Source organism: Dipteris shenzhenensis, chromosome 23, assembly GCF_047967505.1.
Source record: "Dipteris shenzhenensis isolate YYH24624 ecotype China chromosome 23, Dip_SZ_1.0, whole genome shotgun sequence".
Taxonomy (NCBI): domain Eukaryota; kingdom Viridiplantae; phylum Streptophyta; class Polypodiopsida; order Gleicheniales; family Dipteridaceae; genus Dipteris; species Dipteris shenzhenensis.
The window spans coordinates 29,108,433-29,131,498 of NC_141618.1; the positions used below are offsets into that span (position 1 = coordinate 29,108,433).

The window sequence follows — 23,066 nt, forward strand, 5'->3', positions numbered from 1 at the left end:
ATACCTGAGAAACAAATGAACTTGAATTTGGCTTGTTAAAGTCGATTTTAATATTAAGTAACCTATTTATGTTACGGTATGGGGGAATTAAGTTCAATAATGAACTTCATACTAGGGAGATACATGGGAAACAAATGGAACTGGACTTGCCTTGTTAAAGTCAACTTTAATATAAGTAACTTATTTATGTTAAGGTATGAGGGAATTGGCCCAAAATTGCTTAAATCTAGACTCCCTATTAAATATTAAAGCAAACTTTAATATAAGTGACCTATTTATGTTAATGCATGGGGGAATTGGCTCAGAGTTGCACAAATATAGGTTCCCTGTTGAATATTAAAGTCAACCTTAATCTAAGTAACCTGTTTATGTTAAGGTATGGGGGAATTGGCCCAAAGTTGCTCAAATCTAGACTCCCTTAGTCATACAGTCACACACTAGCATAGACACGGCAACAAAATTGTATTTTTTCATTGTATAGGAAAAATCAAGACATCGCCTTCTTAAGAATTAGGAGAGACTAAGGTGTTGCATACATGCCACTTTTTGTGAGAGTGGGCATCCAAAGAGAAAGGCCACTCTTTGGATGTCCACTCTCACAAAAAGTGGCCAATATGAAACACCTTAGCCTCTTTGCCCCTAATTAATAAAGAAAGACAACACTTCGGTCTTTTGGCCCGAATAAAGTTCTAATTGGTAATCAACACCTGGCACCTCTTTTGAACCATTAGATCAATGCCTCGATTGCCTTTGCTTGTGTGTTCTGAGTTCTCCCTAGTTGGATCCAATGACTTGCGAAAAATCCACTCTCTAATTGTGTGAGGCCATTATTCTTCACTATTGTACCAACTTGTGCGGGTTGGCTTAAATTATGCCACCTTTAGTTATGCCTTTACCTTCTAGGGACCTCCATGTGTGGTAGTGGCTATACCTTTTTGGCCTTGCTAAGCGTCTTCAAAAATTTGGGGATTTTTTTGGTTGATGTTTGTTTTCCTTTGATTCTAGTTAAACTAACCATGCTATAATGTAGGTTAATGTTTAACTTTGTGTTAGTTGTTGTCAATGGTCACTAAAGGATAGCCTTTGACCTTGACTTCTCTTCCTTTCATTAAAGGAGGGCCATAAGGGTTTTTCCACCTTCTTAAAACTATGCATTATCAAGTAATGTTTTGGAATATTCGGTCCTCTTTACCATAATGGGAGGCCAACAATGGGAGGATGAAGAGGCCACCCCCAGACCCCGCTAGGGAAGTTGCACCCTCTCATGTGCAAGGTGTTGTCAGATGGACGAAAGGTGCTAGTTTGTGTTACCATACCCCGCTTTGCAAAACCGGCTCATAGCTGTTTAACAACCAGTGACAACGGGCGTGTTGTGGTGGAGATGAGTTGTCATGAGAGGACAACTTTAACACGTGCTAGTTGAAATACCTACACATTACTGAAAGATTCAATGTAGGAGGTGGGGGGTGCCCATCCCATTGGCAGCCCTTTTTTTGTGCGGCCATTAGTTTGCGGACGTGTGGCGGCCATGTATGTACACACCCCTACCTGCCTAGACTTGGCTAGTTGGTGTGTAAGGCTGGGTTCAAATGGGGGTGATGGCCATCCTCCCAAAGGGGCTTGGGCATTGTAATGCCATGTTTAGACGGGGTGGCCAGAGATATTGCCATCAGGTATATGCCCCCGAGGACCATTTGTTAATTTGCATCGACAAACCTACCGTCAGCAAGTTCGATTGGTTGACGGGTGTTCTTTGCTGCCGACGCTGGATATGTCGGGATGGCTAGAGATATTGCAAGAGATATGACCCGAATAGCTTCACATCCAATTGGTTGATGGGTATGTGGGCAGGAGCTTGCCGCTGCCGCCTGACGGGTGCGTGGGCAAGAGCTTGGGCAATCTTCTCTGCTGCCGCCGCTGCCAGATAAGTTGGGGCAGCTCTCTGTTGCTGCCACGAGACGGCCAAAGAAATTGCCAGAGATGTGTCCTGATGATCATTCAATCAGAGACATGACACTGCCACGGGTGCATGCCTGGGAATGACTCTATGCCCTTTTTGCGGTCATGGTCACTACCCCCATTCAACAATTTGTGCCGTGTTCCAACATTCATCCACAATTGCATTCCTCGCAAAAACGGGATTTTTAGTTAATGCTTCTAATGCTGCATCAAGGATTTTGATCGCTAGACGCACTTCCAATCCATCATCATCAGCTTCCCTGTTCACTGTGTTTCTGATTTTCCTCTAGCACCCATTTAGCTGCCCTTGCTCGAGAGTGCTTGAGATGGGCGAGGCTGGCCTGCTGGCCAATTGCAGGGGGCTTGTTTCAGCTCCAGGAACTCGCCTTCCAACTGCCCAAGAGACAATCCGCCCCCAAACGATTTCGAGTCGTTCAAATTCGGCCTTGTCTCTGGTTTTTCCTTGTCGATTTTGCAGCTCAATTCCGGTGCCCTCTCTGCATCTCGTCAACAGCCCAGCAGGCGGAAATGCAAAATTAGTCCTTCGTTCCTTAGCCTCTCAGGTCTGTTTTCCATGTTCAGACCTCAATTCTCACTCGATCGTACTTTTCAAATGATGGTGTGCTCGCTTGTTAGGACTAGCAAACAGTGTCGTTGGTCAACACTTCAAATATGTAATCCATGCTCCCCAAAACATATGCTCCCCAAAACCTGCCGAAAAGAACCTGCACCTTACCAGGGGAGAGAAAATTTGAGCGTCTGTAATAAAGTCAAGAGTCCTCTTTGTCAACATCAAAGTTAGCAGACTCGTCATGGACATGAACACCCTGAATTACTACTGTGCCTTCCTTTCAGGAATGTTCTCAACCATCCTCTCTTAGAGGAAACATATCTGATCTACAAGGCAGAGGAAAACAATGATCGCTTATGCCGTGCAATAAAGTGAAAGCATCACAGTGTGGACTCTGGAGGGCCGTGGCAAACTGCTGCTCGCTCCATGCTGATGACTGCACACTGATGGATGGAGAGAGAGAGAGAGAGAGAGAGAGAGAGAGAGAGAGAGGGGCTATTAAAAGTCTTGAATGACCGAAAGGTCTATGACACATACAATGAGCTGAATGGGTGGAGCCTCTATGCGGGCATCCACACCCAAGACAAGTGGAACATAAACATAAAAACTCTAGTGCAAAGTGCAACTGTCTAAGCCTATGGGGAGCAAGGAAGCTGTGGTGTGGTCACTGATCATCTGGATGCTGGCAGAGGAGTCAACTCCGCGGGAGGCTCTGGTGATGTAAGGCTGTGGCGGCATAAAACCTGTGATAGAGAGCTGGTGACGATCATGGGTGGTCTGCTGTGGTCTCCTAGTTGTGGCCCTTCACCGCCCAAGTGCCAGTGTCTTCGGCTGTGCCTCTGGTTTGGTGAACATGGAGGGAAGATCCCAGAGTGCATGGACCTGCAGACAGGTCTGTAGTATTTCCTGCTCTAGATCTCGGCTATGCTGTCTGCCAGCCTGTTGGCCCGTGCCATCTGCTTGGAAAAACTCAGTGATCACACTATGAGTGGAATCTTTCTGGACACCCTGATCTTGTCTGTGTAAGGAGCAAGAGCAAGAGGCGAGCAGGGGGGCTGTAGGGAGCAAGGGGCAGCAGTGAGCTATCATTCTGCCGTCTTTTCCCACAAGGGACAAGGCTATGTATGTGGATATGTACAAATTTACAAGTGCATGTGGAAGGGTCTGCACACACTTTTAGATGCTGATAATTTGGTGGGGATGACACATTAGCTAGTCCTGCTATATATGACGGAATTGATGAGTTTTATCTGTGTGGATGACTAACATGATTTGCTTTCACAGGAGCAATTTGGGCGTGTCCCTGGATTGAAGTAGATACATATACTGCCTATGGATTTTCTGCAACTATAAGTCTTTAAAATATCATTAAGATTGAGGTCAGAGGTTTGCAATGTGAGTTCCACAATCACTGTTGTTGGCTTGTTTGCTTTTGAGGGTCTCACGGCACCCTTGTGTGTAGTATTGCATCCTGGCTCCAGTCCCAACAGCTTCCGCAGCATTATTAAGAGTGAGACGGGATGCACGTCACATCACACTTTGATGTGTGTTGTTGCAACCTTTGTGTGGTAACTCTCCTTTTGAGTCAAGTCTGAAAAGGAATACCACTGTGGTGTTGCATACTTGTACCTTTGTGAAGGATTTGGCTTAATGATCATTTTTTAATTCACTGCTAAATGGATGACTGTGCAAGACATGGATTATTGATAATGTTAATATCTTTGAGGTGTTTGGATCGATACAATGTTTAGTTTGTGGAGATTTTTCTTTTTAAGCTAAATGCACAAAAATAAAAGAAGCATGGTAATTGGCCTCATATCAATACGAAGGAATGAGGATTTATTATGAACCTTTTGCTTTTGCATGGATGGGCTCAGAATAATGCTGCACTGCACAACACATTGATTTGTCTTTGTGACTGGTTCAGGGCTTTTCATCAAACAGTTCTGATGGGAATTTTGAAGAGGACATCTGGCAGCGAGTGCAATTACTAGAAAGGTAGCCATTAACAAAAAAGAACACAGCATAAACTGGCACTTTTGGAAGTTCCCATCTACAAATGTCGTATTTTACGCAAAGTTTGAGAGAATTCTTTGTTGCATACATTAGCCATTTTCCATACGCGTACTCGTTCCTACATGAGTTCAACCATGTGTTCATATGTATCGATGAATTATGCTCCATACTTCTGGGGCACCTTGCGTATGAATTACAGAGGCTCCATGATGCCTTTCAACTCCAGTTGTTCTTATAAAAGGCATCTGCATTGATTTAAGAATCTGCATGTACATAGTAGGAGTATTTTTCTTGTGTGTAGTTTGCTGGATTCGAAGCTACTCTTTTTTTCAACAGATTAGACACGAAAGTGTCATAAATGGCTTTGTTGAATGGCGGGACAGTCAATGGCAAATGCATTCTGACAGCATACATAACCTATGGTAAAATGCACCGACTTAAAAACAAAACCACCAACTCCAGTTGATTTGAGGGGTGGATAATGCCATGTGTAAAGCACTGCACCATGAGTACCTAAAGTTTTGCCAGAGGAAATGACAGCAAGCCTTGACTACTAAAGCTAGTTTTTGAATGCAGAGAGCCAACATTGACGCCTAGGGTCAAACAGATATGCCAAAAAAGAAATGGAAAGATCTTTTCTTTAATAAACTTTTAGTGCCTGTGTAATCACTTTTGTTTCCTTTGAGTGTGTTTAAAGTTCTTTTATGTTCACTTGTAGAGTAACACATTTTCAGAGTCAGCTTCTTTGGTGCAGTACAGAGTGCTGGAGGTAGCTATTATGGAGGAAAATTACTCTGAGGCAAAAAGGTTACAACTTTAATTCTGAAACGAGTGAATTCTTGTAGTTCGCATGGACTGGAGGGTTCTTTTATTCTTACACCTTCATTTGAGCCATTGTATATGCTGCAATGGAAAATAGTATCTTATATCAGTTTCCAATTCTGTCTGTAGGACTTCAGGGGTGAATAATGTTTTCACTTAGACTTTTCTTCTCTATGTACAAATTTACAAAGACATGAGTGCAAGGGCAATAGATTAACCTCTCCTATTATTTAAACAGGATTCGTGACCAGGTCATTGAACTGAAGGCTCAGTTATCAGAAGCAGAGCGAGTACAAGTTCTAGCTTTCTTGCAGCCGCTTTTGGTCTTTAAGTCTTCCAAGCTGGCCTTGCTTCCACATTCTCTTATTGTGCATAATGTTTTGTGGCATTAAAAGGCTGAAGTTTTAAATTATGTTGACACAGACGCTGCTGGAAAAGGTTAGCTTTCTTACAAAGAGTAGCCTCAACGAAAAGATTGAAGTGATTACTGTAAGTTTCTAGAGCATTCGGAGCTTCCTGGCCTTATTATGTAATATAAAGTATAGAAATGGAAAACATGTAGTGTATTGGTTCTTATCCATAAAACGAGCTTAATTGTCTTTATGGCTGATTCTGCAGGTTTTGGGCAACTTAGGGGACAAACGTGTTCTGCCAGCTCTGGTTGATGGGCTTCGTGATAGGGACCCTCTGATCGCATCAGAGACGGAGAGGGTTAGTCTCTCTCTCTCTCTCTTTCTCTCTCTCTAATCCAATTCTGTTTTAATGTAGGATGCATTTAGGTGAAGCTTTGAGTTATTCAATATGTTTTAATGTAGGATGCATTTAGGTGAAGCTTTGAGTTATTCAATATGGGAAAATAGATGACATGAACTGTATTGAGGTTAACCATTCACAGTGCCCTTGATGAGTCTCACTTGCCATGGAGCTCCAAAAGGCAAGTATGCTAAAGAAGCATAGCTTGAAACATGATCCAGTAACCTAGTTTTGGAAAAGATCATCTTTGAGTATAGTCACTTGAATCTCAAAAGTTAAAGCGAAGTAGCAAGCTTACTCTCATGCCCACTGCAAGATGGCTCAGAAATCAATAGGAAATATTTGCGATTAACATGTAATTTTTATATCCATGTTTGGACATAATGTGGCTAGTGTTAAAAGGTCAAGCTAACCTTGAGACGGATAGGACATGACGTACCCTTGGTACAGTTAGGATAGTCTTAGGGTTGAGACGCCTTGGATACCCTACTATCTATGTGTGAGCTTCAGCTCATTTGGTATTTTTGGGAGTGGGGCCTCCTGAGAATACCCAGCTAGGGAGCTCGTCCAGGCCTGTCTCCTAATGACATCTGTGCACAGATGGGGCTGCATGATATGGGACGCGTAGTCTTACCTGGGAGCTCACCAGTCTTGGTGAACTCTTGGGGCTGTATGGTATGGGACATGTAGTCTTACCTAGGAGTTCATTGTTCTTGGGTTGTGCTAGCCTACACCATGTGTGTCTTGTGTTTGTGTTCTAACCTCTGAAGATGTTTGTAGGTAGCTTGTGGATAGAGGATAACATGGCACCTTCGGACTAGCTGTGGCTAACCTGTTAGGGTCTTTTAATAGGACCTGTAGTGAGATCTTCTTATTCCCTTGTTTTGCTCTATCGGATTGATGTTTTTTTATAATGTTCCTATTAGTACCAACAGTTGGGTACGGGTCCAAATTTGGAGCCTCTGCGCCGAAGGATATTTGATGGTAGTGGATCTAGTAAGGGAGACAGAAATAAGCTTGTTGATTTGACACATGTAGTAATTGATGAGGCTAGGATGCACTCTTCAGAGATGAATAGACCAATGACAGAAGCAGAAAGTATGAGAAAAAAGAGGAGTTCTATATGTTGAGCAGTGGTCCATGAGCTTGATAGTCATTGCTTAGAATACATCACCATTACAACAAGAAGAGTGGTGGGAAAAAGAAGACACCTTGAATTTACAAGTCCTTCAAACTAAGTAGTTTGTAGAGAGACAAACATTCATGATGCCAACTGGGAGTAGACCTAAACATAATGCAATTGAATTCAAAGTAGACCATTTTCATCCCAAAATGTTGCCTTTAATTTTACCACAAGGTCCTTTTGCACATTTGACATATTCTGAAATGATTTCGTGTAAGCTTGCGTTTGTGTAAACCATACCTCTGCCTTTAAATGTGTAAGAACAGTCTTTTAAGAACATTATTGCAATTTTTCCTCATATTGGGCCTCAGATTCACTTGAAAGGCTTATCTGTCTTCTAGTAGTGTAGAACCATGCCCCATTTTAGATAGACTAGTCCTTCCATTGTACCTCTAAATCTTTTCTTAGGTCCTTGCCTTTAAAAGGACACTAGTTAAAGCGAATTGCGAAAGCTCCCATAAATTTTTGATATCCATTCTTTATCTTACCATTGTAGTCCTTCTCCGCCACTTCTTTCTCCCAATGTCACTCTTTAGCATTACCTCCTCAAAAAAGGTTATTGTTCGTTTCTATCATTGTTTCTTTTTGTGTACTCGCTAGGTCAAATGCTCTAGCCTTCTTAACGGCTGGCTGATGTGCTGAATTCACATGATTGACCAAATTGCAAACCTTCCAGAGAATCCCTTAGCTTTTGTGTTTGCTTCTTTTTCATCCTTGAAAGCTTAGTATCAATCATGGAATTCTCAGGTAAGGAAATACTTTTTAATGGAGTCAACTTTTAAGAAGAAGCCTTTCATTCTAACTTCCCTGATTATGGATTAGTGAAGGGTTTTCTTTGTGTGCTAATTTCAAGCTTTGATTTCGTGGATGTTTGTCTTGTTGCTAGGGGCTTCGCTTATTTGAACATATTGCCAAACGTTTATTTGTGTATTTGGGTGAGGACAATTAATTGACTGATATTTTGTTTTCAAAATTTGTGATACTAGGCTATGTGGAAAATATTCATGCGCTCTGGACAAGATGACGTAGATCGGCGACTACAAGTGGGTGATTATTTTTTTCATGCCTCTTCGTACTTTCACATTCCTTATACTAAGGTTGCCTTTAGATTAGCATAGTTGTCATATTTGCTTTTATTAATGAGATGTTTGTTACTTCTCTCTCGAGGAGCGCTTCATTGACCTACCAGGCTACACACGTATCCACCTCCCCACTCTTTGTGGATTTCTATTGGGCAGTTATGTCTTTCCTCACATTGACTATGTATTGAGACTGGATGGGCTGAGGGCATACCTGGAGACGGCTGTGGAAATGGAGTCAGAGGAGTACTTTGCTTTTAGATGCCCTATGTACTTGAGATCCGAGATCGCCACCACTGTCTTGTTAGGGACTGATTCGGACCCCTCTCCTTTTTCTTGTCTCACATACATTAGATATGTTTGGTGACCTTCATTCATGAGGTCGTGTGATACAGAGACCAGCTCCTAAAGGCACATAGACGAGATCAGGATGCTCAACCAGACTCCACCCAGCGTGTTTTGCCAGTTGGATAGCATGGACTAGCAGGGCCCATAGAAATAGTGCAGCCAAGATCCGAAGCGAGAGATACGACAAGAAAAAAGGGAAGCTGGGGATTACAGCCACCCAAAAAAACTGTCTGCCTGCAAAGAAAACTGCAGATGATAGAAATGCAGTTTGAGGCACTGGGTAGATGGCGAGGTACCTTAACTTTGGACAAAGCACAAGGAAGATGTAAAAAGATACCAACATAGCTCCGGGTGGAGTTGGGGCCTTGAAGGCTGAGGTGAAAAGGCCCCCCCAAGTCATTATAACCAGACCTGGGGAGCAGAGAAACGGCACAGGGCAGTGGAGGACATCAAGGAGGGCATAGGAAAGTGCGGCAACAGAACAAGGAATGTGCAAAGGGGGGATGACACAACAAGCAAGAGAGGAAAGGGTGTATAGTGGTGGGCTGAGAGGGGGTGGATGTAGGTGTGCCTGCCCAGGGAGGGATGTAGTGTGTGAGTCCTTTCTCATTGTGTTTTAAGCAGGGTAGTTCGGAGTTTAGCTAGGGCGCATTTGCGTGGTTCGTTAGAGGGCTGCACATTGGTCTTAATTAGGGCTTGGATTGGCCATCGTCATCAGCCCCAGGGTTGGGACCAGATTTGGCCACCCAACCAGGTCGGGTGACCCGAATGGTTTGGTCTGGTTAAACCCACCATACCCGACCTATTTGGGTTTGGTTAGACCGACCAGAAGTCAGGCCAATCAGCAGGGGAACTCCCCCTATAAATAGGACCTGCTACCCTCTTGTATTTGTACCATTTGTGGAGGTTTTTCTCAGTAGTCAATGAAGAGTTTTCACTGACATCTCCTGCGCATCTCCATTGGTCTCCATTCACATCTCCTTGCTGCTTCAGTACGCTTGTTGTGCTCTCAGGTTTTGTAGTTCTACATGGTATCAGAGCAGCAGGTCGTCTACAAGCTTGGAACTGGAGAGCGTTTGAGGCGTGGACAATTTGGAGTTTGCTACTAGCAATGTGTTTGGGGCTGACGTAGTTCGGAGTTTGCTGGTATCAGACCTTTAGGCTGACTCTGAGAAATTCTTTAGGTTGACTTTTAGAAATTGTCATTTCCCATGTCCCACCCACCCTTACCACATCGCACATGGATGAAACCATCGCGTATCTCTTGATTGTACGATGATTGCACATGTAACAACAGGGCACAAGATCGTGTAAAGTCTGATCTAGGAGAGCATGAGGTGCTGACAGAAGTTGCTGGTGATTTCTGAAGATGTGCACAGCCTGGGAAGAAGGTGACGTTCTGTAGAAAGTGTGTTGCAGGTGTGGACAGCGAGGGAGTCAAAGACCTGTTGAGGAGGCGATGTTTTAGCAGCTCCTTCACTCTTTCTTCTTTCCCACCCACCCTTTCTTCTCTTCTTTCCCACCCATCCTCCCTTTCACAAGAGCAAGCTCTCCCCACCTCTGAGATGGCTAGTTTGTTGAAGATGGCTGAGAAGCAAGTCAAGATTCTAGTCCTTGCCATGTTTCCCGTAGATCAGCAATTGGATGGCAACTGGTGATGATGGAATCAGTATACGATTTGGCTGACTTCATCCTTGTTGGAGTTGAAACCCTAGATCCAACTCAGGAATTCCTTTGGATTATGGAGTTGAAGGAGGCAAAGACATTGGCCCAATTGTGGGATCTCATAAATGCTCGGTTCGTTCTTTCATTTGTTCAAATTGTGCTCCTTAGGTAATCAACCACGTCAAGCACATGATGCTGGCAAAGGAGATTTGGGAGCATCTGGCGTCCCTCTGCAACCGGGTCTCCCTAATGTAGATGTTGGTGCCATTAGGTGCTGCCAAGGATGGACCCGTGTACTGCGAAAGCGGAATCCGACCTCGTGGAGCGATTGAAAAGCCAAGAGAAGACTATGACGACATCAGAGTGTTTGAGAGGGCTATGACACGGGAACTATTGGAGCATCTTCATCGACGGATTTGGATCAAGCCAATGTGAGTTGTTAAGAGGGGGCGTCGGAATAGGGCTGGCCACCTCCCCATGTGTGAGCCCCCATATGAGAAGTGCATCGGGAGTGTGGACCATAGAATAGATTAGTAATGGGGCTGCCACATGGGCAACACGTGGGCTGCCATGTGGGCAGCAGAGAGAGAAGGCATGTACTTGGCAATTCGAGGCCACCATGAAGGGAAGATCTGGCGTTGCTATGTCCAGGAGTTGCCCACGATGGAAGGGGACTTGATTGCGCAGGGATTCCAGTAAGAGAAAGGGCCTGGGTCAGCACCATTGGAGCACGAGACCCTGCAGCATGTCTACAGACGGTCATCGCCTATGTACGGGCCTGGTACGGAGCATGGGCAGGTGTCTATAGGGTCAGAGGGAGGCTGAACAGAGGCGGAACCAACAGAGGCAGAAAGCCGGCTGATTGGGGAGCAAGAGGGCCTGGTTCGGGGCCCAAGATTGGGGCAGGAAATAGTCCAAGGCATGGCATTGAGGTGGGGCCTGGTTGGGCTGGTTTAAGCCAGCCAACCAGTCTGTTATGTGCAAGCAAAGGGGCCGACCCCAGTCGGCTGTAGGCAGACCCCTGGGTCGCCAAATTGACTTAGGGGTTTCAGTTGTTTTGGGAAGGATTGGAGAAGGGGCCATTTGGGGCCTCCATGCTCATCACTTGGAGCAGCCCTCAGACAACAGACAGACGCAGCAGCAGGACCTACCTTGGCCTTATTCAGGAGGAGAAGGTGCCCTAGAAGAAGCTGCAGACTGAGCTAGAGGTGCTGCACACCTATGCTGGCTACCAGACAGCAAGGTGGAAGGGATCTTTGGACAAAGAGTCTACATAAGCTCAGTGGAGCACGCGGGATCCGAGATCTAGAGGTGCCAGGCATATAGTAGGAGAACATTTTGGTATTGTATTGTATCAAGTTTGTGGACGGAGAAATATGTATGTGTTGCTTCTATATTTGTCTTGGATACACTGTTTATTCTGGCTTTCACACACACATCTATGATTGTGAAGTACACACAGTGAATGAATTTTGATTCCATAGTGAAACACTTCCGTGTGTAATCCCTAGGCTCATCTATCAGTCTTCCGCTGGCTAGGATACCCTCTGGTGGGATTTTCTTTTTTAACATAACCATAGGCATAACCTCCTCAAGTGAGAGTGTTCAATCTCCCACTGGTGATAGAGAAGAATAGATTGCTGCATATTGGGAAGATAGTGGGACAGCAACGTAATGGCCATGTCCTCTAATGAAATCTCATTGCTTGCTTGGAGTGCCTCTTTGCATCTTCACTTCGAGAGAAACTCTCTTCAGTCACGAAGCCGCCTCCAAACTTGAGCACTCAGGTACCAGTATCCTCCAACTGTCCCCCTCATGATGGGTGAATGGCCTGAAGTTCTCCAGGCACCAGCTCTCAGGGTCTGTTTCAACCCGTCCTCCATTTGACTAGGTCTGCAACGAAACAACATTCTCGAGACATCATATCCGAGGCATAAATCCAGATTACCTAGACTGTGAAGCTCCAACGGTGGTTCTATGTTGTCCCACTATCATAGCCTCCGCCTGACCCTGTGTTCTTAGGTCCTGGCGAAGAATCCCCCTTTGCTTCAGCAACACCAACCAAGCACCTAGATGACTCCAGTCACTCATCACTGTCCATCACCTTCACGAAGGACTCTGACTCCTCTCTTGACCAATCCTCAAAAACTGACATTCTGACACTAACACTTGGGGTCCACCAACCTAATCTCACCAGCAGTTGGAGTTGCAACCAAGAAAAGTTCCTTTGTCTCCACCAACTGAGTTGACTCCTCCAGCTTTGAGCTGGCACCCTTCTTCTTTTTCTGATCAGCCGCCTTCTTTTTGCAATCCTTCACAAAATGACTTGGCTCATCACAATAGAAGCACTTCTTTTCTTTTTTTCTCTTCTTCTTGTTGCCTCCATCTGAAGAGTCCGCTCCTTAGTTAGATTTGCGCTTGCCTTTGCCAGGCCTACCCTTGCCCTTGCCTTTGCTCCTGTCCTGAGCTATTAGGGCCTTGTCATCCTTATCCGTACCATTGTACTTCTTTTCCCGAGCTGCTTGTTGCAGCAACAGTGGAACTAGCTCCTCAAAAGTCACCGGCACGGCCCTCTGACTTGCAATCATTGTAGACACAAAACTACTATAGCTCCGGGGCAGCATTCCCAACAACAACCTTGCCATCCTGGTCAAGCTCGTCCTTTGACCAACTGCCGCCATCTGATCCCACACCACCTTCATCTTGGTGACGTGTTCCTGTACCGAATCCCCTTCATCCATCCTCATGCCATACAGCTCCGTCTCAAGGTCCAATATTTTCGCCTTGTTGTTGAGCTCATACATTTCCTCAATGTTGTCTAATCCTTAAAAGAAGAGATCGCCATCTGAATATGAAGAAGCACCATATCCGCCGTCGTACCCACAATGATAGCCAAGGCTTCCACGTTCCGGATTTGCCATGCTCTCACTAATACGGGGTCCACTACTGTTGTCACTGCTGCTACCGAAGTTGCTGTGGCTGGGGTAGTCGCAGTGGCTTGAGGCAACAACTATGTCCACGTCCCAATCCCCCATGACTCTCAACACTAAGTGGTCATTATCCACAACGGGTAATTGGTCCAATTGAGCTTGCCTGTCTCACCAAAATTTGGGATCTGATATCTATTGGCCATGATAATGAACTGAAGGAAGTAAAGAGGGGAGGCTTAGGTTCAGGCAGGTGTACGACACAATCCTTTAGACACCGAAGCTAATTCCTCCGAGCAATGAATCAAGGTCGTCTTCAACAAGGTCCTTGCCTTTAAGCTCCACTTCCCAAGAACGTCTGTCAGGGCTCTAATACCATGTTAGAAAAGAAAATCCCACCAGAGGGTATCCCGCAACGGAAGACCGATAATGAGCCTAGGAATTACACGTGGAAGTGTTTCACTATGGAATCACACGTCATTCACTGTGTGTGTACTTCACAATCATGGATGTGTGTGAGAATAGACAGTGCACCCAAGACAAATAAATAAGCAACACTTATATATTTCCGTTTGTCCTCAAACTGGACACAATATAATACCAAAATGTTCTCCTACTATATGCCTGGCACCTCTAGATCTCTGAACCTGCGTGCTCCACTGAGCTTATGTAGACTCTCTGTCCAAAGATCCCTCCCAGCTTTGCTGTCCGGGTAGCCAGCCTAGGTGGGCAGTACCTCTAGCTCAGTCTCAGCTTCTTCTGGGTGACCTCCTCCTCCTGAATATAGGCCCATGGTAGGTCCTTCTGCTGCTCCTGTCTGCTGTTTGAGGGCTGCTCCAAGTGAAGAGTATGGAGGCCCCAAATGGACCCTTATATAGGGCTCCAACCCTTGCCAAAACAACCGACCCTCCTACGTCCATTTGGCCGCCCCAGGTGTCTGCTTACAGCCGACTGGGATCGGCCTCTTTCCTTGCACATAGCAGCCTGGTTGGCTGGCTTAAGCCAGCCCAACCAGGCCCCACCTCACTGCCAGGCCATGGACTATTTCCTGCCTCAATCTTGGGCCCCAAACCAGGCCCTTATGCTCCACCAATCAGCCACCTTTCTGCTCTGCTGGTTCCGCCTCTGTTCAGCCTCCCTCTGGCCCTAGAGGCACCTGCCCATGCTCCGCACCAGGCCCGTACATAGGCGATGACTGTCCGTAGACATGCTGCAGGGTCTCATGCTCCAATGGTGCTGATCCAGACTCTTTCTTTTGCTGGAATCTCTGCGCAATCAAGTCCCCTTCCATCGTGGACAACTCTTGGACATAGCCATGCCAGATGTGCCCTCCATGGTAGCCCTCTCTCTCTGCTGCCCACATGGCAGCCCATGTGTCAGCCCCATGACTAATCCTATTCTATGGTCCGCCCCCCGATGCACTCCTCATACGGGGGCTCACAAGTGGGGAGGTGACCAGCCGTATTCCAATAGGTTCTTGATCAGGAGGATTGTTTCCAATCCTCCCCAGGATAGGAGGTGCGGAGGCATTGGCTGCTCGGCAAGACAAAGGACAGACCAACAAAGGAAATGGTAAGGAACTCTTCTTCATCTTAATTTACAAGAAGTTTGATGAAAGGCCTTGAGTTTGGACCGAACATGTAATCACTGTGGCACGAAGGGCCACTACTGGAGGCAGTGCCCTAAGAGGAGTCAAGGCAAGGGTGTCGGTTCCTTGGGTGCAGATGCAACTACTCCAGCCTTTGTTCATATAGAGAGCTTGGAAGCTCTATCTTCTTCTAGAGGAGAGAGGGCTGCTTTGACCATTGGAGATTTCCCGGGAATGGATACTTGACAATGGTGCTTCTAGGCACATCACAGCTTCCCGTGATATGTTCAAAGACCTTCGGGGGAAGTCAAGCCACATCTACATCGGAGACAATTCCACAGTTCTAGTTGAGGAGAAGGAAAGCTCGAGATCGTTCCAGATGGTAGAGGGGGGAACCTTTCCTCCCAAGTATTGTACGTTCCATCATTCGGCTTTCATTTGCTATCAGTTCATGAAGTATGTGAACTTGGCACACGTGTAGAGCTGGAGGAAGATTATGGGGCCATTAGGGACAAAGTTAGGTTGTCTGGGGTGGCACGATGGCTAATGGCATCTACAAGGTCTTGGCTCTATCTTCTATCACACATACCTCTCTTGGTGACCTATGGCATTTCAGTGGTCACTTGAATGTGGATGCGCTGCAGCAAGCCTTTCGAGAGCACATGGTGGATTTCTTACCTGATGTGTGCAACAAGCAAGGAAGCTGTAGTTCCTACATCCAATAGAAGCATCACAGGGAGGCCTTTCTGAAGCAGGCTGATAGGCGGGCTTCGAAACCTTTAGAGATGGGTCACACAGATCTTTGTGGGCCTATGCACATCCAAACTCTAGGTGGAGCTCTCTACTTTATGCTGTTAGTTGATGATTTCAGCAGATTCACCTGGCCTAGAATGATCTAGCATTTACCCGGTTCCGCTAATGGTGTGCTCTGGTAGAGGAGGAATCTAGGATGCCTGTTAAAGCTCTTTGGACTGACAGAGGAGGTGAATTTTGTTCCCATGCTTTTGAAGATATTGTGTAGAGAACGGCAGCAGGAGGGAGCTTGCAAACATGGGGATTCCTTCTGAGAATGGAGTGGTGGAAAGGGACCAAAGTGGAGACGGCACGGACCATGTTGGAGCTTTGTCATATTCCCCGTTCTCTTTGGGGAGAGGCAGTGGCGATGGTAATTCCATCCTTAACCATTCTCCAACGGCTGTTGTCCCAGAGGTAACCCCTTTCTAGGCATACTTTGGTAAGAAGCCAGATGTGTCCTACTTCCACGTGTTTGGCTGCGGTTCCTATGTTCATGTTTTGAAGAAGCAGAGGGGGAAGATGGACTCAAAATCCCAAAAGTTAGTCTTTGTAGGATACAACTCTCTATCAACAGTTTGCAGGTTGTGTGACCCCATCAAGAGAGAGATTGTGGTCAGCAGCGATATGATCTTCGAAGAGCAAGTTCCGGTTTCCATGGTTGACGAGCCACAGTTTCTTGAAGATCTGGGTGAGTATGAGCCGAGCTATTGTTCCTGCCCTTGAGCCAGAGCAGGTATTAGTAGCTGATCCAGAAATTGATGTTGAGCCCCCGTAGTACGAGGAGACTCAGTGTTCTCGTTGTGTTTCTAAGTGGTTGAAGAGACTCTTCGAGATTCTAGAGTGACGGATTTCCCTCCCGAATGGCTTGTGCAGGAGAGACCACATAGATAGCATCGAGGGAAAGACAAAGCCCCGGAGGAGGCACCCCTGCAGGTGAATTATGCTTTGATATTGCGGAAGCCACTGGTGAAGCCCAAGAAGCCTTCTTGGCCGCTGCTCGATGCACCTTCTAGCTCCCTAGGGTTGATTCTACATCTAGGATCTGAAAGGGGGTGTTAGTCTTCTCCTATATGTATATTAGAGAGATAGGGCTGCTGTGTGGGTGTGCCCACCCAGAGAGGAGGTACTGTGTGAGTCCTTTCTCAGTGTGTTTTCAGTTGGGAGTTTAGCCAGGGCACATTGCCAGGGCTAACTGCTGGTGGGAGGGCTGCACATAGCTTGGATTAGGGCTGTTTTGGAGGCTGTTAAGGACTAGATTTGGCCAGCCTCATCTGCAGGGTTGGGGCAAGATTTCTCTCTTTTTTCGTCTCTTTCATTTTATTTTCTGTGTAGATTTTTGGTCTTTAGAACAACAAAAAATCTAACTTTGTATGATTGGACTTATTCTAGTCTTACAAAGGTATATTACAAATCACACTTATGGATAAGTTTGGCTCTGATGCAAGGACAGTCCCAATCCACTATTGCTTGTTGCTTAGAGTTGAGTGTTCAGAATCTGGGGGGCAATAGCCCCTTTATGTAGCGCTCAAGGGACCTCACCATATGGCTGCCTAGGAATCGCCGATCAGCAGGGCTCCAGTAGTGGCCACCCAAAACTTATTTATAAGTCTAGAACCTGTGGGATGGTGATGGCCAAATCAGAAAAAGGATCTGCCAGAGGTTGGAATGATGGAGCCTTCCTCCCATGGAGTGGTGAGTCCCATGCTGCCTCTTTATTGGACTGTCCTAAAATATCAGCGCTGCCTAACAGGTTGGACTTGTGTCTCACTGGAATTTAGAAAGGTGGGTAAACAGTAAAGCACTTGGTAGGGGCATCTTGGTAGCAGCAGAGAGGGGTCCATGAGTTCTGTCTGTGAATTTATTTGAAACCTTAAAACTCTCATGGATGGTTATTAATTGAATTGTTCATGTAATACTTTCTAGTATGAGTGCATACACTGAGTTTGTCTTAGACCTAAGGTCTTGGTAGGCTTTGCTAGAACTGTTTTCATTTATATAATGGTTTTGTTTTGGCGTTAGACATCCTGCATATGGGCTTCCTCTTGAAGCTGAGGCTTGCTTTCTTTCTACCCGGGTGTTGTTCCAACAGTTCTGAGGTTTTTTGCAGGAAGGAGTGACATTAATGCTTTCAAAAGACTTTGCTTTGGCGAAGGATGTTTTCAATGAGGTATGTGAGTAGTTCTGTGGAAGCTTACTTGATAGGTCATGAAGCAGGTTTTAGACATAGAAGTAGCAAGACTGTAGTTGATAGCTGAAATATTTGTGCACAGGACTGAATTAAGGCATTGGATTTGATAGCTTGGAATGGCAGGTTATTAAAATGGCTCCTTTGTTTGCGGAGGGTTGGAATAAACGGGCTACTATTAACTATCTTCTACAGGTGATTTTGTCTGGCTGTCCTTGTGTATGCATATATACCCTGTCATGGAACATTTTACTGATGGTTGTATGTTTGCAGGACTATCAAGCATCAATACAGGATTGTAAACAGGCTTTGGAATTGAATCCTTACCACTTTGGAGCTTTAAGTGGTAGGCTTGCCGCTTACTTTTACTGCAGCACCGATGCTTAGTTACAAACTGGAAGACATGGTTAACCTCTAAGCATTTCACGTCTGAAGTCTTAGTAATGTCATTTTCTATCTTTGATCTATATCACTAATACATAATCTCAAAATATAGTTCAATATAAATGTGACTCATTAGAGTAGAATTTCAATAATACTATTTATGAGCTGTCATGGTTATTAAATTTGAAGTTGTGTATTGGCTAGTAGCTTGGTATAAGAATCAATGGTAGTGCTCAGGATTCACCAAGAAGGAAATACACGAAGTTTTATTGTGTATCAAAATGAACAGCAATGAGTTCCACAGTGTAAGGTTGGTTCTGAGCCTTTGAATGGCAGACTTTCAGTCTGTTGTTGGTTGTTGGTTGTTGGTTGGTAGGCCATGTTGTGTCAGTGCTACTGCAGACTTATGTTTGCCCTGTAGCAGGTCGTAAGCTTTGTACCTACTGCTGGTTCTGCTGTCCAGCTTAGTGCCGACAAGACTGGAGACCGCAGAAACACTCTCCTTTTGTCGTCTGGTCCACGATCTATCCCACAAATATGTGGATAGCTTTACAATCTTCAACATAGCAACGGTTACTCCACAAATGTTTAATTGCTTTATTTATTAGATCTTTGGGGTAAGTATCTGAAGGGCCTTCAAAATTCTCCTGCCTCTTCAATATTATTTAGTCATAACTTGATTTTCTGTATTGTGTCTCTGAGATTTCCCATCTAGCAGCAATACTTCAACTAAGAATATGTGTGACAACGTCCATTTTTTCATTGCATCATCCGATTCTTTCTACTGAAGGATCCACTCGATACCTTTCTCCCTCTATCCATTTCCTCTAGCATGTGTTTAGCTATGGTTGTTTATTAAGGCGATGGGTTTGAGTCATTTGTGTAAAAAAGGATAAGGGGGTCAATTATTGGAAGATAACTAGCAGATCCGGACAAACTCAGTTCATGGATAGTGTACATTTCAGTTGCTGGATCCCAAGGTTGCAGTTTTTTCTAGTGAGGGATTTGGAAAAGCATATGTTGTATACTGCTATTCCATTTTGCTATGATCAAATTTGATATGTAGTTGTCAATTATTATCCCTAATATGACTCTATTTATAGGACTTTCGTAGAGACTCCACATTTGACTTCAAGAGAACGTTGTCATGTTCAGGAATGGGACTTTGCTATGTGGCAGTAAAAGATTTTGAGTCAGCTTTATTTTGGTTTGAGAAGGCAAATGCAATGCATCCTGGCTTGGGTCAAGTATGAATTTATTTTTCCCATCTGAAATGAAGGGTGATTTTTCATGCTTTTCCATTTATCCAGCTGTATTGACGTCTAATGTTTTTGTCAATGCAGATTAACAAGTACATTGAAGTGTTGAAGCAGGTGCATCATTTTGTGTTTGCTGTGCATGATTTGTCTTTAATTTTGCATCTTGATGGATTTTCTCATTTAAGGAAAGGACTGTTAGAGCTTGGGGTGTTCAAATTGCCAATGGCTTGAGTCATGTTTTTTCTTTTTGCCCCTATTTTTGTGATTTAAAAGTTTTGCATGTGAGCTACTTGTTTCAGCTGCATTATGATTCTGAAATGTATGGATTAACAACTCTCTGCATGTACAGAAGCTAGCACAGCCAAGGAAAGAAGCTGAAAATAAGAACAAGGATGATGCTTCATAGGGCATATGAACTTCCCTCAGGGTACATATGTGAAGATCATCAGGTTCAGATTGGTTCTCCACTGTCATGATAATTTATGGTTGGCTATGCACTCAGCTGGCTACATGTGCATATATTTCTTGGATAGTCAGGACAGCCTTTTATATTTCTTGGAAGGGCTGTATGTGCATATCAGTACCTTTTAAAGCCTTCTCATGATTTTAGGCTCCATTATATTTCAAGGAATTCCAGAGATATCATGGAACGCTGACACTTATCTGTCTTTGTTTTGCTGATTTATGTGCATAAAGATTAATAAGCGCTGCTGTATCTGTATCTTCCATACTACCAGCTGATGCTACCCCTGCGAAAATGATGGAATGCAGAATTTCAGATTTGTAATGTACCTGTGGTATTCTGATATTTTACATCCCACAAACACTCACCCAAGTTACAAGCTCTTCCATGCTGATTCTTTGTTGATAGTTTTGTAGCACAATGTACTTCTTGCTCCAAGTAATTAGGTTTGGGTTTAAATTAAAAAAAGGGGTCATACTGAATTCTTACCTTCAAGTGACAGCAAGCATCTTGCCCGCCAACAGTAATATTGAAAGAGGAAGAACAAAATGGTGATGTATCAAATGTTTCTCATTAGTGCAAGCATTCATGATAGACTTGATTGATAAAACCTCAGACTTGATTGATAAAACCTCAGGAGTCAGCATGTTGCTGTGTATAATTAGTGCTGTGTGTTAAATTAACAATATACACAAGTCCCTTACTACTTGAACAATGTACAGGAGAAATTGGTGAACGTAGTGACGGATCAATTTTGTTTTGGATAGTTGAAGAGAGGTTTTTCAAGCTGGTGCCAGCTGGAAAGTCATACTTTGACATCGAGAAAGAAAACCTTTAGTAAAAAGTTCACATATTTGTTGCAGTCTTGCTTATACTTGAAGTAGCTAGGGTAAGACAGAAGGATATCGGCTAGACACTGAGAAGTGGGAAGTTTTTGTTAGTTTGAGGGGTGTTATTCAATGAGACACTTGCAGAACTTTTGGACTTTTCAGTTTTTTCTCGTGATGAGTCCTAAGAACAACGTGATGGTGATGGATCAATTTTGTTTTGGATAGTTGAAGAGAGGTTTTTCAAGCTGGTGCCAGCTGGAAAGTCATACTTTGACATCGAGAAAGAAAACCTTTAGTAAAAAGTTCACATATTTGTTGCAGTCTTGCTTATACTTGAAGTAGCTAGGGTAAGACAGAAGGATATCGGCTAGACACTGAGAAGTGGGAAGTTTTTGTTATTTGAGGGGTGTTATTCAATGAGACACGTGCAGAACTTTTGGACTTTCAGATTCTTCTCGTGATGAGTCCTAAGAACAACGTGATAATGATCATAATACACAGAGATATCCAACATGGGTAAGAAGGACAATTGGGTCATCAGGTTTTGAATATTTTCCTTCCGGACCAAGCCGATCGAATGTTTTTAAGTATAAAAGATGCTAATGTTTGTCATAACGTTGTTGAGAAACCACCTTCATATATAGAGGCTTAATCTTCATGGAAGCAATGCAAAAAGAGTATGATCAGCATGGAATTTGTCGAGTTACTCAAATGAAAGGATGCAAAACTATCACTTGGTTCTAAAGGAAGCTACTTAGATCACATAGTATACAGGTCAATTAATTCTGATTATTATTCTATATGTTGATTATTAGTTTTTGGTTTACTTCATTTTTATCTTGGATGTAAAGTGTTGAAAATTATGTGTCGCAACAAAAATATGTTAGCAGTACACTAACGCATTTTTTGTATGGACAATTCTAAGAAAGTTTGAACAATCTTGGTTCAAGGAACAAAGTTTATATGAGATAATAGACATCTTTTTGATTCTATAGTTTATGGAAATGCAATCGTAGTTTTACTGTCTTGATGCATACAAGATTGGGGCAAGTCAAATTGTTAGTTTTGTATTGAATAAAATGATTAAGTTTTGTGAAGATTCAAAAAGGCATACATTGGGAAAGTGTTCAAAGACTTTTTTAAAATACTTTTCAAGTACATGAAAGCAACAATTAGTTATGATAATGTGGGAGTATAATGTTTTTTTGACATTAGTTTTGTATTGAATAAAATGATTTAGTTTTGTGGAGATTCAAAAAGGCATACAATGGTAAAGTGTTCAAAGACTTTTTACAATAACTTTTTAAGTACATGAAAGTAGCAAATAGTTATGATATTGTGGGAGTATAATGTTTTTTTGACTAATATTAAAACAAGATGAATTACATTCAATGGGCATGCCATGGTCGCTATACCGCTAATGAATATGAAATGTCAATGTATATTATTGAGTGGTCCGATCAATATGTGAAATGTGAACTCGCAAGAGAGTTACTCTTGAATGTGTTGGTCCAAATGTGATCTAATGTTGAACCATGAATTGTAGTTGGGTCACAAACGAGTTGTTTCATGTTATGTTTTTCCATGTACAAGTGGAGTTTGTCCATGTTACTTGTTTGGATAGTATAATCAATGTTGAAATCCCCTAATACATATGTTGGAATGTTTCTATGAAAATGTTTGCGTAGGTGATCTGGTGTTTTGATTAGAGTGTTAATTTTTGATGTTGGTGGTTTGTATACATTTATTATTGCTACATTGTTTGAGCTTTGTGTTTTGAAAATTGTTAGCAAGCATTGGATTCCGCCATTGAATGAGTATTTCGTTTGAAATAAAGTAAACTCACTCTTGTAATAAGTTGAAATTCCAGCACCCATTGTTAGGGTGATTTGTTTGAAGTTTGGTATATTTGTGTCTTGGAAAGATTTCTTGTGTGTTTCTTGCAAGAAAAATACCTTTGAAGCAAGAATATTTTCATTGCAAAGGATATCTTCCTTGTGTTCTTGTGTTCAATGATTGCAATATAGGTACATTAGCATATTTCTTGTTGAAGTTGATATAGTTGAATTTCCGTGCATGTGTTGTTGTCAAATGCTCAATCTCTTGCAATACAGTCGTGTCAACTTTAATGTGTTTCATTTCTAGAGTATTCAATATGTAGAGATTGGAAGGATCTCTAACTCTTGATAATGCCGTATAAGCAAGGCCATGTGATTTAATGCCCATTGGCTTGAATGCC

At 43.5% G+C, this 23,066-nt stretch overlaps 1 protein-coding gene across 10 annotated transcripts; it reads left to right on the forward strand.

Moving 5' to 3' along the window:
- The first annotated feature begins 1,967 nt into the window (after nt 1-1,967).
- LOC147887226 (uncharacterized) lies at nt 1,968-20,374 on the forward strand. 10 transcript variants are annotated; one of them, XM_087394746.1, is made up of 13 exons: nt 1,968-2,522; nt 4,458-4,528; nt 5,306-5,353; nt 5,607-5,658; nt 5,792-5,857; nt 5,987-6,079; nt 8,291-8,351; nt 17,818-17,873; nt 18,018-18,086; nt 18,165-18,237; nt 19,431-19,522; nt 19,619-19,648; nt 19,884-20,374. In XM_087394746.1, exons 1-13 carry the CDS (start codon nt 2,286-2,288, stop codon nt 19,938-19,940), a joined length of 1,005 nt encoding a protein of 334 aa, XP_087250872.1. In that variant the 5' UTR covers nt 1,968-2,285; the 3' UTR covers nt 19,941-20,374. The 10 variants fall into 10 exon arrangements, with proteins under 10 accessions (XP_087250872.1, XP_087250871.1, XP_087250875.1 ...); XM_087394745.1 differs by having other exon boundaries at nt 8,291-8,347; nt 17,814-17,873; XM_087394752.1 differs by having other exon boundaries at nt 2,500-2,522; nt 5,265-5,353; nt 8,291-8,347; nt 17,814-17,873.
- Nucleotides 20,375-23,066: the final 2,692 nt, after the last annotated feature.